The 16,564-nt window shown below is 52.8% G+C and overlaps 1 protein-coding gene across 1 annotated transcript; it reads right to left on the bottom strand.

Moving 5' to 3' along the window:
- Nucleotides 1–12,345: 12,345 nt before the first annotated feature.
- EI90DRAFT_3286346 (uncharacterized protein) lies at nt 12,346–16,265 on the bottom strand. The gene is made up of 3 exons (XM_039067007.1): nt 15,232–16,265; nt 14,213–15,171; nt 12,346–14,146 (listed from the first exon to the last, which is right to left on the bottom strand). Exons 1-3 carry the CDS (start codon nt 16,096–16,098, stop codon nt 12,745–12,747), a joined length of 3,228 nt encoding a protein of 1,075 aa, XP_038921554.1. The 5' UTR covers nt 16,099–16,265; the 3' UTR covers nt 12,346–12,744.
- Nucleotides 16,266–16,564: the final 299 nt, after the last annotated feature.

The raw sequence follows: 16,564 nt of genomic DNA, 5'->3' as shown, positions 1-16,564 counted from the left end.
AAAATTCGTTAAAATTCAGGTTCTTCTATTTTCTGATATCTACTTGTTGTATGGGGTTTTTCGTGATTTTTCTGACATATTTCCATAATGAGTTTTCATAGGGTGACCATTATTTCTCCTACACCACTTCTGTCATCCCTTTGTCCCCATTTGGATGCCTTTGTTCCGATTCAGACCCCCTTTGATTTCCTTGTGCTTTCGTCTCCCCATTATATACAGGCGCTTGTACATACTCGTTTTGGACCTTCAGTTTATAATCGACCAGAAATGCCCCCTAGAGACTTCCTGCTCATCGCCTCTGAAATTAAGGACCAAATGGACAAACAGCAATGGCACAGCACTCCACATGAGTCGCTGAGGCCAAGGTCCCTCCTTGCTAAGTCTCCGGTTCCCCTCCAGAATCGTCCACCCTCGCCCAGTTCTAACAGTGGAGGCCTAACAGCCTCTACCTTATAATAATTTCTGGATCCATCGAAACAACAGGTCTGGGGAGGCCTAACAACGTCTACTTTCATTTAGTTCTGAAACCATCACAATAACAGTTTCATCAAGGCCTAACAGCCTTGCAATCAATGAATGGCCTGACAGCCATCTTTTTTGGTTCTCTTTCATTTTAAAAATTTCTTGATTTCTTGCATATTTCTTGTTAAATTTTTGGGGGGAATGGCTTCTTGTTACACCTGCCTGTGTGATATTATTGCAAGGGAGAGTGTAAGGGAGATAGGCTGCATGCTCATGGCCCTCCCTATTCATTCTTTATTTATTGTGTCAGGTTTGTACCCAACACAACACTTTTTCCCAAACCCTTCACTTTTACCATGCAGTCCCAAGCTGCATTCATCACATGTAACTACCACATTGTATATAACCTACATGCAAGGGGGTAAAGGCTTCCTTAGCCTTTTACCCCCCATTGATAATACAGCGTACATCTAACAGACTGGGTGAGTGAGGCATTGACTATCGCAAGTGATCTCACAAACTCAACATCTTATAACCCACTTACAATATCTAACAAACTTCTGCAAGCCTGAAAGTGATTGATTAATCATATATCAAGCCATAAATTTTGATTGCATATCAGTGAGTCTCAGTGTCCTTGGTATATAGTATAGTGTTTGATCTAAATGTTAAGCAGTGTCTTGTTGTGTTAGTCTTGTGGTAGGAGACATTTGTGGGGAATCTTCCCTCTCTTTTCCTTTTCATTTTTAAATGCTCTAGGAGCTCCCAGAAGCTTCTCACACCTATACACTTTGAAGCATTTAAATAGTATTTACTGGATATGTTTGTGCACAAAGCAATGCTCCATGCCCTCCTGGGAGTGCCCTGTGTTAGAAACCACCTCCACCTAATGCAGGCATTTAGTGTAATGGTAACACACTCTAGGTACCTATGCAGGGCTCTGCAGTTCGACTCCCAGAATGTCCATATTTTATGCATTAAGGTTCCTGAGTGTCAGGGGACGACTCCCGGGTCCCCATGACCCTCCCCTATGGCCCACAGCCTCAAGTCTAGCCAGCCCTATCCAGGGAACAATCCTACTGTGGGTCAGAGATGTATAATAGAAGAGAGGCAAGTTGTCAGGGATGGTACAGGAGAGGTGGGGGTAGCAGCGTAGCCCCCAGCGCTAACGGCCTGAGTGGTGGCAGAGTAACGGGAATGTATGGCGAGTGGCCCTCACTCGGGCTTGCGTCCCTATCTGGCTTCTTAGACTGAAACAGTAGTGATTGTTATTAAAATGAAAGTTAAACTAAACTAAGCTAGACTGGGGTACTTGCCTGAAGCAGTAGTGAGAAGAAGGCTACTTCTTCGGTTCTGCTTCGGCTCAGTTTATATACAGGCAGGAACAGGTCACGTGGGGGTGCCACGTCAGCCCGGGCAGAGCCGGGCTGTTGTGGGTGGCTCTGTGGGCAATCCCGAGTGTCAGAGGAGAGAAGTACAAGTGAGGATGCATGGTGTATCCGGCAGCGCAGTACCCACACAGAGTACTTGGCACAGGATGCATCCATGCTACACAGGTAAGAGGAGAGATTGTCCATATAAAGAATGAAAGGGAAGAAGAAAGGGAAAGGGGGAGGAGGAGCAAAGAGGAGCAACAGGAGGGTGCAGTGTGGAGCGGAGCGGCATGCCCTGACATCACCCCCTCCTTAAGCCGCTTTGCCTCGAAGTGGCCAGGGGGTTTTCTTGCTCTCTGCCCCATCTGGGTGTGCTCTGTGGAACTCCTTGATCTGGTCGCACATGTTGGCCAGGTTGTTGCGAGGGAGCCACTCATTCTCGGAGTTTGGCCAGCCTGTGAACTTCACCAGATACCAGAGCTTTCTGCAGCGCCAGCGGGAGTTGAGGACCCTCTTGACTTTGTACTCTTCTCCTCCGTCTACAATTTTGGGGCCCAGGCGGGGGTCAGCAGGTCGTTCAGCGATCCCATCTGGGCGGTAGGGCCGGACATTTGTTACCGATACCACTGGGTGGACTCCCCTTTGTCATGCTGTGAGCTGGAGTTTGACAGCAGTGGGGGATACGACCTTAAGGATTTTGAAGGGGCCAGTCCACTTGTGGTCTAGCTCCTTGGTAGGGCGGTCCGTGGTGTAGTTTTGGGTGCTGAGCCAGACTTGATCGCCTTCTTTGTACTCGGGTGCTACTTCTCGGTTTTGGTTGTAGTAGTGGGCCATCTCCTCCGCTGCATGCTCTAGCACCACCTTCGCCTCTTCCTGCATTTTCATCAGTCTTGAGGTGAACACGTCTGCAGCTTCGACTTCTGATGCATGCATGGGTTCCATCCCCATCCTGGGGTGTTGGCCCATGTCGAGCTCAAAGGGGGTGCAGCGGGTCGATGCATGGATGCAGTTGTTATGGGAGAACTCCGCTAGCAGGAGCCAGTCCGCCCAGTCATCCTGGCGGTGATTAACGAACACTCGGAGGTAGGCTTCTATCTCCTGGTTCACCCACTCCATCTGTCCATCCGTCTGCAGGTGGTAAGGTGCCAAAGGGGTCAGCTTAACTGCTAGTAGGGCTGCTAGCTCTTTGGAGAACTGAGAGACAAAGGCACTCCCTCTGTTGCTGAGAATCTCCTCAGGGAGCCTGTGATGCTTCCAGACATGTTCAAGGAAGAGTTGGGCGATCCCCGCCGAGTCTACTGCCGTGACTGTGGGGATTGTGTGGATGCGCTTAGACAGGCAGTCTACCACCACTAGGATGGCATTGTAACCCTTTGACTCAGGGAGCTCTCCAATCATATCCACGGAGATTACCTGCCAGCAGCGGGTGGGGATCTTGTTTGGCATGAGCTTCCCCACCTTCCGTGAGGGGAATGACTTGACTTGGTTGCAGGCATCGCACCCTGCTACGTAACGGCCTACATACTCTGCCATCCAGGGCCACCAGTAGTCACGGGGGATGAGCTCCAGGGTTTTCCATTGCCCCGGGTGTCCCATCGCCTGTGCGTCATGGTGTAGCCACATCAGGTCGTGGCGGAGTTGCGGGTCCTTCGGGACATATACCTTCCCCCGGTAGAGGACCAACTCTCCATCTCTGCTCCATTCATCTGTCCTGAGGGTTCCATCTCCTAGCTCCTTCAGCACTTTCACCACCTTCTCATCATGGTCTTTCGCTGTGCGTATTCTTTCCAGGATGGCTGTTTCTTCTCCCTCCACTGTGGTGGCCTTGGTCGTGCGGGCTTCAAACCATTCTGGCTGTAGGAGGGTCAGGCTGTCGTTGTCATCCCTTCCCTTCGGGTGGTTGGCACGGCAGGAGAGGGCATCCGGTTTCCCCATGAGTTTCCCTGGTCAGTGGACGAGGGTGAAGTGGAAGCGGGACAGAAACAGTGACCACCACGCTTGGTGGCGATTCAGCCTCTGCGTGGTGCAGAAGTAGCCTAGGTTGCAGTGGTCCATGTAGATATCGACCTTCTCCTCAGCCCCTTCTATGAAGTGACGCCACTCTTCTAGCACTCGGACTATTGCGAGCATTCCTTTGTCATAGATTTTGTAGTTGCATTCTACTTCAGTGAAGCTCTTGGACATGAAGGCGATAGGGTGGAACTCGCCATCGGTTTGGAGCTGGGACAGGATGGCACCAGTGGCAAAGTTGGAGGCATCACACTCGAGTTTGTAGCGGCCAGAGTCTGCGGGAAAAGCGAGGACGGGGGTGGAGGTGATGGTGACCTTGAGGGCGCCGAAGGCGCGCTCCTCATTCTCCCCCCACATCCAGACCTTTGCTTTGCAGGTCAGGTGTTATGGAAATGGGAATTTCCCATTTTAGACTCTTATGGGTTCTGTATCACATGATTTGTATAGTAATTGAGTTGATCCAATCAATAATCAACAAAAACCCGCTGCCACACTACCTGTTCAACAACATGTTAAACCATCTGTGAAACAACCTGTAAACCCTTATGTCCAACCCCCTTCCCTATTCCTGCGCCAGAACGGACGAAAATGGGCGCTTCCGGCCCCATTTTTGTAACATCAGGGCATGGAGTGGCCATGCCATCTCGGAGAAGTCCTTGATGAAGTGACAGTAGAAGTTTACGAAGCCCAGGAAGGATTGTACCTCCTTCACCTTCATCAGTGTTGGCCAGTCAAGGACCCCTTGGACCTTCACTGGGTCCATGGCAACACTACCCTCGGAGATGACAAGTCCGAGGTATTCGATGCGGCGCTGCTCGAACTTGCACTTTTCCGGTTTGAGGAAGAGCTTCCTCCTTCATAGCGTTTCCAGCACTTCCCTGTCAGGGACAGCTCCGAAAGCGGTGAGGTCCTGGCATGTGGGACTCGGTGGGACAAGTAGCAGCTATGCATAGCGGCAGTCTCATCACGGAGTGAGCGTCCCCAACCACTTAGTCTGAAGTGGGAATGTGAGAAGAAGGCTACTTCTTCGGTTCCCACTCCAGCTGTTATTATATACATGCGGGATCAATCACGTGGGGTGTGCCACATCACCCTCACACACAGCCATGGCTCTCCGGGTGCCTTCGCGGGAGATCCTGAGAGGGTCCACTGTGGGTGCAGGGCAAGCATGGCGGTGGTGACAGTGATATAGGGATGGTAAGATACAGGAGGGGGAATGGGCATGTGCACTGGTGATACATTGAACAGTGGGAAAGGTGGTCCATGTAAGAGAGAGAAAGAAAGAAAGGAAGGAAGGAGAAAGAAAAGGGAAAGGAGGAAGAAGCGGTGCGGAGTGGGGAAGCGGAGCGGGGGTCAGGCAGGGCATGTCGGGGTGTGCCCTGACATTCCCACACGACCTTCCGATGTTCTTCTAGGGTGGACGCGAAGATCAGGATGTCATCCATGTAGCAGATAACAACCTCTCGGTTGATGAAGTCCTGGAGGATGTCGTTCATCATGGTCTGGAAGGTTGCTGGGGAGTTGCATAGCTCGAAGAACATCACCATGGGTTCGAACAGGCCCCGGTTGGTCACAAACACTGCTTTCCACTCATCGCCATCTTTGATCCATACGTTGTTGAACCCCCAGCACAGATCTAGCGCTGAGAAATACTTTGTGTTTCAAAGGTGTGTGAGGACGTCAGAAATGAGCAGGAGGGGGTAGGAGTTCTTGATTGTTATTTCGTTGAGCTTTCGGTAATCCTGGACCAGGTGCAGGGACCCATCCTTCTTCTTGACAAAGAATATGGGGGCGCCCATCAGCGACTTCGATGGGCATATGTGCCCATTCTGCAGGTTCTCATGTAGGAACTCGTCTAGCTCTTTCTGTTCCGGTTGGGACAGGGGAAAGGTTTTGCCTCTAGGGAGCTTGGCATCTGGGGTTAGATCAATAGCATGGTCCCAAGGCTTTCAGGGGGGCAGCATGTCGAAGGCTTCCTTCGAGAATACATCCTGGAAGTCCCTGTAGTGCTTGGGCACCAGCTCTTCCAGCATCAGTGGTTTCGCCTCTGCATCTTGGGCTTCCTCCACTAGGTGTTGGGACAGCGTGGTCTTCGCCCTTAGGTCATGCCCCCACTCTGGCGGGATTATGGTGGTGTAGATCCCATCCCCAGGCTCCACTTCGGGGGTCTGCTCAGTGGTTGCTTGTGGTGACTGGCAGGAGGAGGGGCAACAAGACATGATGACCTTCTTCTGTGCCCAGTCGACCTCTGGGTTATGGTGTAGCAGCGATGAGTGGCCAATGATAAGGGACTGCTGCCCTAGGTTTGCCACGGCGAAGTGGGCCCACTCAGTGTGTTGGCCAAATGTCAACAGGGCTTCCAGCTCTTCAGTGATGGCCCCATTCTCGTTTGGCGTTCCATCTACATTGCACACTGGGATGGGCTGGGGGAGCGGGGTTGTCTCAAGCCCATGCTTCTGGATGAAGTCTGGGCTTATGAAGTTCCCAGTCACACTGGAGTCTAACAGTGCCGAAACGGTGACCGCAGTGAGGGACGGTAATGCAGTCACCTTTACTTTCATGTTGAGGGAGTGGGGGGACTGTTTGGCAAGCATGTAGATGGCAGGTGGAGAGACAGCCACCTCAGGTGGTGGGCCAGCGGCTTTCGTGCCTTTCCTGGTTGAGGATGCGGTTTTCCTCTGCTTCTTAGCAATTGCCTGGTGGAATTTGGACAACAGTGCAGACTCACACGTATCTCGGTATTTACACTGGGTACTATTGCTCATAGGTGGCCAGGACGCATCCCTCACCGGTCGCCTTCCCAAAAATCCTCTGGGGGTCTGCTTCCTCTCCCTCTTTGTCTCTTTCAGGTGTCCCCATCAGCTGGCTTCTCAGCCCTTCTGCGAGTGCTCGAAGGTCCTCCAGGTGCATGCAGCATATTCAGCGAACCTTTGGGAGGGGGAAGTCTCATGCAAAGTGCCCTGGGGCATTGCAGTTGTGGCATAGCCCTTGTTGCTGGTCTGCCCTCAAATGGTCGAGGTCCATTGGCTGAGGGAGCGGAGCTGGGGGCAGGGGGCCGTGGGGGTGGGGGTGTCAGGGACAGCTCCGAAAGCGGCAAGGTCCCGGCACGAGGGACTCGATGGGACAGGTGTCGGCTATGCATAGCGGTGGTCCCGTCATGGGGTGAGCGTCCCCGACCACTTAGTCTGAAGTGGGAAGTTGAGAAGAAGGCTGCTTCTTCTGTTCCCACCCCAGGCACTATTATATACATGCGGTTGGGGTCACATGGGAGGAGCCACATCATCTCCGCACACAGCTGCACTTCTCTGGGTATCTCCGTGGGAGATCCCGGAGGTGTGCCGTTCTGTAAGCAGGAATGCATGCAGCGATCGGGGGAGCCGGGTTAGGTGTGCAGTGATACATAGAGAAAGGGAAATCGACCATGGAATGGAAATAGAAAGAAAGAAGAAAAAGGAAAAGGGAGAAACGGGGATTGATAGCGGGGGGAGCGGAGTAGGGCGGTGCGGTGCGGGGTCAGGTGGGGTGTGCCCTGACAGGGGGTCACAGGGGCAGCGGCAGATCATGGCAGGGGTCCGGGTGGCAGGCATGCAAAGGGCTGGGGGGTTGGCGGCAGCAGTCTCGCAGGGGGAAGGGGTGGTTTAAACAGGGGGAGGCGGGGTTGTGTCGCTTGGAAGCACTGCCACTGGTTGTCAAGGAGGGTGGCTTCTCATTTCCATTCTGCCCAAGTCCTTGGCATGGGACACAGGCGATAGATGCTCTCATGGAGCTGCACGTTGATCGCTTGTTCGAAGCGGTCTACCAGCCCCATGTCACCTAGCTGCAAGGTGGGGCTGTGGATCTCAAACTCCTGGATGATCTTATCCACGGAGTCAGTACCTTGCCGCAGGGTGGCAAGCTTCTGTCGGGCGGTGGCTTCACGGTTTGGATCTTGGAACTGTCAGGGACAGCTCCAAAAGCGGCAAGGTCCCGGCATGCAGGACTCGGTGGGACAAATAGCGGCTATGTGTAGCAGCAATCCTGTCACAGGGTGAGCATCCCTGACCACTTAGTCTGAAGTGGGAATGTGAGTTATCATTAAAGGGGAGGGCTACACTACTTGCCTGAAGTGGGAATGTGAGAAGAAGGCTACTTCTTCGGTTCCCACTCCAGCTGTTATTATATACATGCGGGGTCGATCACGTGGGGTGCGCCATGTCACCCTTGTGCACAGCCATGGCTCTCCAGGTGTCTCCGTGGGAGATCCCGAGAGGGTCCGTTGCAGGTGCAGGGTGAGCACGGTGGCGATGATGGCGATGTAGGGATGGTAAGATACGGGAGGGGAAATGGGCGTGTGCCCCAGTGATACATTGGACAGTGGGAAAGGTGGTCCATGTAAGAGAGAGAAAGAAAGAAAGAGGAAAGAAGAAAAATGTGGTGTGGAGCGGGGGTCGGGTGGGGCATGTTGGGGTGTGCCCTGACAGGAACATGGCGTTGAGCTCTGCCATAAAGTTGTCCATAGTGATTGTGGGAGATCCCGCCATCAGCAGCGCGATCGTGCACTGTGTCGCCCATGCTCCCACAGCTCCTCCTTTCATGTACAACAAGATGAAGAGGATCTGGGACAGAGTGTTGGGGAACTCTGCCATGCAGACATGGAAATAGATCCCGCATTCCGCCTTGAAGCGGTCGAGGTCCTCGCTTGCGCCAGTGAAGGCAGTGGGTGCAGCGACCTTGGGTGCTTTGGGTTTGGGTGCAGGTGTGGGTGCAGGCATGGGTGTGTGTCAGGGACGTGTCCGGGGTCGAGAGGGCCCAGGGGTAATATCCGGCACTGAGGCCGTCGCGGGGTGTGGAGCGGGCGTGCGTACTGGCGGGCCCGATCTGGGACAGTGGTCCCTGGCCACTCAGACTGAAGTGGAGAATGTGTTATTATTATTAAAGGGGAAAACTATACTACTTACCTGAAGTGGAGAATGTGAGAAGAAGGTTACTTCTTCGGTTCCCACTTCAGGTACATTTATGTACATGCGGCTTGAGTCACATGACAGGTGCCACGTCATCCTCGGAGGCAGCCGCAGGCATCCGGGTGTCCCTGTGGGGGATCCCGAGAGCGTCCGCTACATGCGCGCGTGCTGGGCACAGCGGGAAGCCGTCCGGGGTGTGTGGGCCGGACGGGTCAATAGTACATCGATACAAAGGAAGGTGGTCCGTGTAGATAGAAAGAAATAAACAGGAAGAGGAAGATGAGAAGAACGAAATAAAGAAAGGGGAAAGAAGAGGGAAAAGAAAGGGGAGGAGAGGGAGGAAGGAGGGGGGAGGGGGATAGACAGCGGGGAGCGGGTGTGGTGTGGCCGGGTGGGCCCGGGTCAGGCGGGTGTGCCCTGACAGTGTGGGTGTGGGTGGTGGGTTTTGGATTCTGCTCTCGAGGATCGCTTGCAGTTCCTGGAACCTGGTCAGCAGGTCCTGGTACTGCTCCTCGGTCACCATGCTGGAGGAGGCGGGGGAGACTAGGTTGAAGCCTTCTTCTGCTGTCAGGGACAGTACAGGAGAGGTGGGGGTAGCGGCGTAGTGGCGTAGCCCCCGGCACTAGCGGCCTGGGTGGCAGCAGAGTAATGGGAATGTATGGTGAGTGGCCCTCACTCGGGCTCGCGTCCCTATCCGGCTTCTTAGACTGAAGCAGTAGTGATTGTTATTAGAATGAAAGGTTAAACTAAACTAAGCTAGACTAAGGTACTTGCCTGAAGCAGTAGTGAGAAGAAGGCTACTTCTTCGGTTCTGCTTCGGCTCGGTTTATATACAGGCAGGAACAGGTCATGTGGGGGTGCCACGTCAGCCCGGGCAGAGCCAGGCTGTCACGGGTGGCTCTGCAGGCAATCCCGAGTGTCAGAGGAGAGAAGTACAAGTGAGGATGCACAGTGTATCCGGCAGCGCAGTACCCACACAGAGTACTTGGCGCCAGATGCATCCGTGCTACACAGGTAAGAGGAGAGATCGTCCATATAAAGAAAGAAAGGGAAGAAGAAAGGGAAAGGGGGAGGAGGAGCAAAGAGGAGCAATGGGAGGGTGCAGTGTGGAGCAGTGTGCCCTGACACAAGTATATACAACTTGCCTACTGTGGGTCAGAGATGAGAAGGAAGTTAACTTCTCATCTTCCCACAGTGGCCACAATAGATCGAAAACTTCCGGAGATATCCGGAAGTCACATGAGACCCGAGACCCGGGGCCCAGGGCATCCAGCCGCATGGAGCATCCGGCACAGGGCACGCATGGGAAGTGCAACAGCCGGGTGTGGGCACGGGTGCGGGTGCGAGTGCAGGTGTGGATGCAGGTATGGGCTAGGTCAGGGTGTATGCCCTGACACTGAGACCATGTGTACAAATTCCAACACCCTGGAGTACTGTCAGGGATGGTACAGGAGAGGCAGGAGTGGCGGTGTAGCCCCCAGTGCTAGCGGCCCGGGCAGCGGTGGAGTAGCGGGATTGTATAGCAAATGGCCCTCACTTGGGCTCACGTCCCTGTCTGGCTTCTTAGGCTGAAGCAGTAGTGATTGTTATTAGGATGAAAGACTAAACTAAACTAAAGTAAGACACTTGCCTGAAGCAGTAGTGAGAAGAAGGCTGCTTCTTCGGTTCTGCTTCAGCTCGGTTTATATACAGGCAGGAATGGGTCACGTGGGGGGTGCCATGTCAGCCCGGGTGGAGCCGGGTTATCGTGGATGGCTCCATGGGTGATCCTGAGTGTCAGAGGGGAGAAGTACAAGTGAAGATGCACGGCGTATCCGGCAGTGCAGTATCCACATGTGTTAGAACTGGGCGAGGGCAGACGATTCCGGAGGGGAACCGGAGACTTAGCAAGGAGGGACCTTGGCCTCAGCGACTCAAGCGGAGCGCTGTGCCATTGCTGTTTGTCCATTTGGTCCTTAATTTCATAGGAGGCGAGCAGGAAGTCTCTAGGGGGCATTTCAGGTCGATTTTAGACTAAGGACTAAAACGAGTATGTACAAGCGCCGATATATAATGGAGGGGGCAAAAGCACAAGGAAACAAAGGGGATCCAAATCGGAACAAAGGCGTCCGAACGGGAACAAAGGGATGACAGAAGCGGGGTGGTACCAAAGGTCATAAGGTAGAACCTATGGTACGTCTGAAAGGAGGTAAGGAGGGCGAAGCCCAGAGGGGCAGGAGGATGAGGGGAAGTGGGGATGATGACTAACTGGCTAGAATGGGAAGAAGCAGCAGTCCAAATAGGGATGAGGGGAAAACGCGAGAGATACATTACAAGTGGCGAAAGAGCCGAAGATGATCTGTGGAGCTCAGAGCTTACGGAGCTTATGGAGGTTATGGAGGCAGGGTTGAAAGTCCGAGGAATATTGGCAATGGTGTTTACGTGGTATGAGGTCACCAATGCAATGGACTAAGGCTGAGGTGGAGTCAAAGTCCGAGGTAGGAGCTATGACGGAGTCTCGGAGCGAAGGTACGAGCAGTGTCTGAGTACGAGGTACAGGACAGCAGCGGAAGGTCGTAACTTGGCAGGAGGTCGGCGGAAGAGGACCAGAGGGAAGAGGGAGGAAAGAGGGAAGAGTGGCAGAAAGGAGAGTTGTCAGGTCCGAAGGAGTGTATTGGAGCGGATGGGAGAAGAGTAGGAGGATGACAGAAGGGTGGAGGTGTTGTGAGGAGGGGGCGGAGGAGTGGGAGGAGTAGGAAGAGGGTGGTGAGAGGAGTGGTGTTTGGTCCGAGGTGAGTATCAGAGTGGACAGAGATAGGACAGGAGAGGGACGGAGGAGTGGAGGTGGCATGGGGGGTGAGAGGAGGTGTGGTGTCAGGACCAAAGGTGAATATCGGAACGGACAGCAGTAGGGCAGGACTCTGGAGGTGGTGAAGGAGGAGGTCTGGGAGTCGGGTCGGGATCGGGTATGCACGGATATGACAACATGGAGTACTCGGTGCCGGATGCATCTGTGCTACATGGGTAAGGGGAAATGTTATGGAAATGTGAATTTCCCATTTCTAGCCTCTTATGGGCTCTGTACAGTACAAAGTCACGTGATATGTAAATAATAACAACTGAACCAACAATTATCACCCAAAACACCCGATGTCCATGTTATTGTAAACCCCACTGTTACAACATCTGTTACATTAATTGTAACATCTTCTCAATGTCACGGCCCCCTCCTGCACCCGGACGCTATAGAAATGGGCCAATTAGGCCCCATTTTTATAACAGGAAAGGTCATCCATATAGAGAAAGAAAGGAAAGAAGAGAGGGAAAGAAGGGAGACAAAGGAGAAAGGGAAAGAGGGAGAAGAAGGAAAGAGGAGCAACGGGAGGGTGCGGCGCGGAGCGGAGCGGCATGCCCTGACAAGTACCTGGCCAACTCTGGAGGAAATGCAGAAGTGTGAGCTGTTCCTGGACTGGCCAATCTCCTCCTGATTCTCCCAGTGCTCTCCATACTCCGGAGCACTCAGGAGCATAACAATATTTTGCTGATGATGGCAGAGCAGATGTAGATAACAAACTCATTAGCACATATATAGATACAGACAAAAACCCCCAGATAACACAAACTCCAAGGATCCCAAAACCCAACAGTATAAATCACCAACTCCCCACTATGTACAGGTGGTCTCCTCATGTATTAGGCAGGGTAGCGATAAGATAGATCCACCACCATTCTAGTGAACACCACAGCCTGGAACAAAGTGAATATCCCATTCACTTTGAAATCGACAGATTCCCTCAAAAACGCAGTGAGGGGCCCAAACAATGATTAGTCTGTGCATCATAATACAAGCAATGAAGTGTCACCGAGACAGACTGCTGTCGGCAGCACATACACACACAACTAAATCACAACACGGTCCGAACAGTGAATGGAATAATCAAAACATGCAAGTCAATGAGTCAAAGTACTACTAACACGCATCAAAGTAGATGTGCGTTAATTAGTTTCTCCGCCGTCGACCCCGCGAAGTCATCATCCGTAGGGGAGTGAGAAACGACTGCCTTTGTTCCGGTACCCCAGAGTGTAAGCTTCGTCTTCGCGGAGACCTTGTCATCAACCGCCTTCAGCCCTTTCTTTCCCTCCGTGGAATTTGGGAGCAACCGGCTGCGCCACGCGAGTTTCTTACTTTTCTCGGGTGAGGATGGCCGATTCGACTCGGCTGTCCCCGGTCGTACTGACGTTTTACGCTTGTCAGAACGAGGATCCGATATGTAGATATCAGAAGACGGATCATAGTTGTCGTCCCCAAGTATCTTAAAAGCCTTTCGCGGTAAGCTGCTTTTGCTCATAGGTGGCATATTACCAAGATCAACATTTTCAAACGAATCTTCATGGGGTACCTCAACAATGCTTGTTGCAAGTGTTTGAACGGAGTCCGCTGTGTTCGGCCGAGAAGGCCCGGCGTCGCTCAAGGATCGCCGTCGTGATGACTTGAGTGCCGGTCCGAGGCCGGATGAAGAATCTACGAGGGTGTTAGCACTTTGCTTTCTGGAGATAGGACGTGATGCAGAGGCCTGGGCCAAGGGCAGGGCAGGTGCTGCTGTGATCGACATGGGGGAAATGAGTGATATAGGGATCTGGTCTTTGATCGGGGGTGTAGGAGCAGGGGAATCGCTATCAGGAGAAATTTCTTCCGACGGTGGAGCGTCCTGCAAGGCACGACGGCCGAAGCCCATCTTGGATTGATCCACTGTTCGTTCGGGGGGAGGGGATTTGAGGCGTTGTTGTATGCTGCCAGAACCGAGAGAGTTCATGGATGTTTGTCGGGTGAACACACGACGTGGGTCCAGCAGAGCACCTTTAGCAGGTACCTGTTGGTCCTCACTCGAGGACGCAATTTGAGTTGGCGTTACCGAGCCTTCCCGAATAACGGGAACGTTCGGACCCGGAGACATCGGCACAGCATTCGAGAATGAGCGTCCCCTCGTATCAGAGTCGCTCCTCCCGCGCTGCGTTGGATCCTCTTCAGGTGCCTTCAACAAGCCGGTATTGACTTGAACCACATTCAAGTTCGCCCTTGCGATACCCAAATTGGTACTTGAGTTCTGTCTAGATGTAACCCTTTCGCTCTCCAAATCTCTCGAGTGTTCATGCTCGTTTGACCCTGAGCCCCCATGCCCATTCGTGCGTAGCCCACGAGAAGTGGCGGGCACCCCGTTACGGATAACTGCATCCGACATACCTCTCGCTCGCGCAGCACGATGCTGAAGATCCTCCTGTGAGTCATCACGCGTAGGAGGTCGATCAGATCGGTCATGCCTGCTCAGCCGGCTCGACCGCCCACCGCCTTTCCTGCTTGAACTCATCACCACACGCAACGCTCTAAATATAGGGTTCAGCAACCAGCCAACTTGGCATCAAGACGGGCGAGTTTTTCAGAGCACTTACCGTATCTGGAGATTCTGCGAGTCGCATAGCGTGGCGACCTCGTAGACTCCAACGCTTGTGGCTGGTGACAGGGTTTGGTGCATGATATGTTTGACAAGTTTTGATAAATGTGGTAATTCATATATTGCACTAAGAAGTAGCAAAGCGCTCAACACCAGCGGTGCATGTTGCAACGGAGTGATCATGCTTCCGGTGTAAAAGTACTGCAGGAGAGCCTTCGTGATGGGATACGGTTCAGACAGGCGCAGCATCCTCGGCGTCAACCGAGGGTCAGGTCGGTCTGCCGGGTTTTCAAACATGTCCTCAGGCAAGGGGTCTGGGAGGGGGGTTTCAAACTCAGACGGTGTTTGCGTTGCCATGATTTTCTTGGCCGCCTCTATGTACTTAGTCCGCTGGAGCCTGAACCAAGGCCATCGCTCTTCGAGGAGCTTGCGCGAGCATTTAATCTTCCGCCCATCCTCACAGAGGATCTCGAAGTCCGCAAAAAGCTCCACCTCCAGCGCATCAAGACCCACTATTTGACCTTCGATGGGGCTTTGAAGGGATGGGTAGGTGTACATCCCAAATGCTTCGAGCTCGATGTACACGACGTGATCCCAGTTGAGCAAACGACGATTATAATCCTCAACCAAATTTCCCGCACGATTCCCAAAAATAACATATATGTTAGCGTCTGTCCATAACGCGCCACGGGACCAGGATCCAGTGGTCAGTATTGTGCCAGGATCGATGCGCGACCATGTCATCTCGTCCAAATCGAGCGCCCAGAGAGAAAAAGATTGGTATGACTGGGCCAAGTATGTCCCAGCTATGATGAGATGTTTGCCAATGATCACCCCGGTGGGGAAACGAAGACCTGGCGGGAGGGCTGCACCGCTCATCATATCAGATTTATCCATAATATGAAACGTATCTTCGGAAGGCGTGAAAACTTCAAGTTCGCGCTGCACATCGGTAAACTGACGGAGAAATGCTGGTCAGATCGTGTCGACTGCAATTCATCTAAGGAAAAATATCACATTATAATTGCTGTAAAGATGTATCTCTGCGGGATATTCCAGAGAGGGGACGTCCGAATACGGGACAAAGACAAGTTGATCAGAAATTCCTTGGGCAGGATGAGGGGGCATCATCGTGTCGCCTGGAGCAGTAGCCTTCTTCACGTTAGCGAATACTGACTCATTTCTCCGTGTTGACACCCTTTCGCGAACAGGGTCACGAATTACAGTGCTGGACGCGACAGCGACGCTCCGGTATGTCCCACAATGTCGCGGGTACTCTCTCTGTTCTACCCACCGCTTCTGTGAAAGATCAAAGACATGGATGTCATCCAACCAAGTGTTAGACATGTCTTGTCCACCAATGATGAACAATCTCGAGGCGGTGATAGAGGAGAGGTGTGCATAGCGAGGACGAGGTATTAGAGGGTCAGAAGCGTAAGGGATGACAGACGGCCAGGATGAAAGAGAGAGGGTATCAAGAGTGGTAGGGTTTGTCTCAGCGGCTGGAATCCACCGATGCTCCGCGAGTGAAAATAGTCGAACGTCGTTAAGAACACAGAGTGAGTCGCTGTTCTTTGAGGCGTAGCCCATCCCCCCGAAAATAATCAGAAAGCCGTTCCAACTGTCTGCACTGTGAAAATAACGGGAAGTTGGGGTATGCGCTCCGCCGTCATCGCCTGAGGGGGTGATGTTTTTCCACACTGAGGTTCGCAGATCGAAGAGATATAGGTCAGAAGTCATCCGTCGCACTGAGTGCAGACGACCGCCAAAGAGGTACATCTTGTCGCCCACGACGGTAGTTGAAGCTCCAACAAGAGGTGGTGGTATATCGCCTGTCGTGTTCCGTGCCGAGGTCGTCAGGTCCGAGATAGAGTGCATGGCCATGCTTGACAACACCACCAGAATGCAACAGATGACCAACTGTCCTAGCAGTGAAGAGAAGACACCAGAAAAACGCCTGAGATGCTTTTCAGAAACCAATGAACTGGCGCTTTTGATGGACTTCAACAATATATGAGAGGTGATGGATTCAATTCATGTCATCGGAAAAGGCACTTTCCGCACAATCCCGTGGCCACCGCCCTCGCACCTTTCAGTGTCTTTTCCAGGGCTCATTTTACCGCCTGGACCCTGGTTCTTCCACTTCCTTCATGCGTTCTTCATGTTAACAAGCCACCTCGTGGCGCCCAAACTGCTTGGGCGCTTCTACTTGACGCTGGGCGGCCCCGTTGCTACGGCGTTTTCATCTGTGCTTGCTCTGACCAAAGGATGTGCTTCGTACTAAACGTCATTCACACGCGACAACTGCAATGGCATGAAAACGTTTATATCTATTCTCGCCCTCTCTTGG

This window comes from Cantharellus anzutake (assembly GCF_015039405.1).
Source record: "Cantharellus anzutake strain C23 chromosome Unknown EI90scaffold_6, whole genome shotgun sequence".
NCBI lineage: Eukaryota > Fungi > Basidiomycota > Agaricomycetes > Cantharellales > Hydnaceae > Cantharellus > Cantharellus anzutake.
The sequence above is the reverse complement of the archived record's forward strand: the minus strand, read 5'-3'. Positions and strand labels throughout refer to the sequence as shown.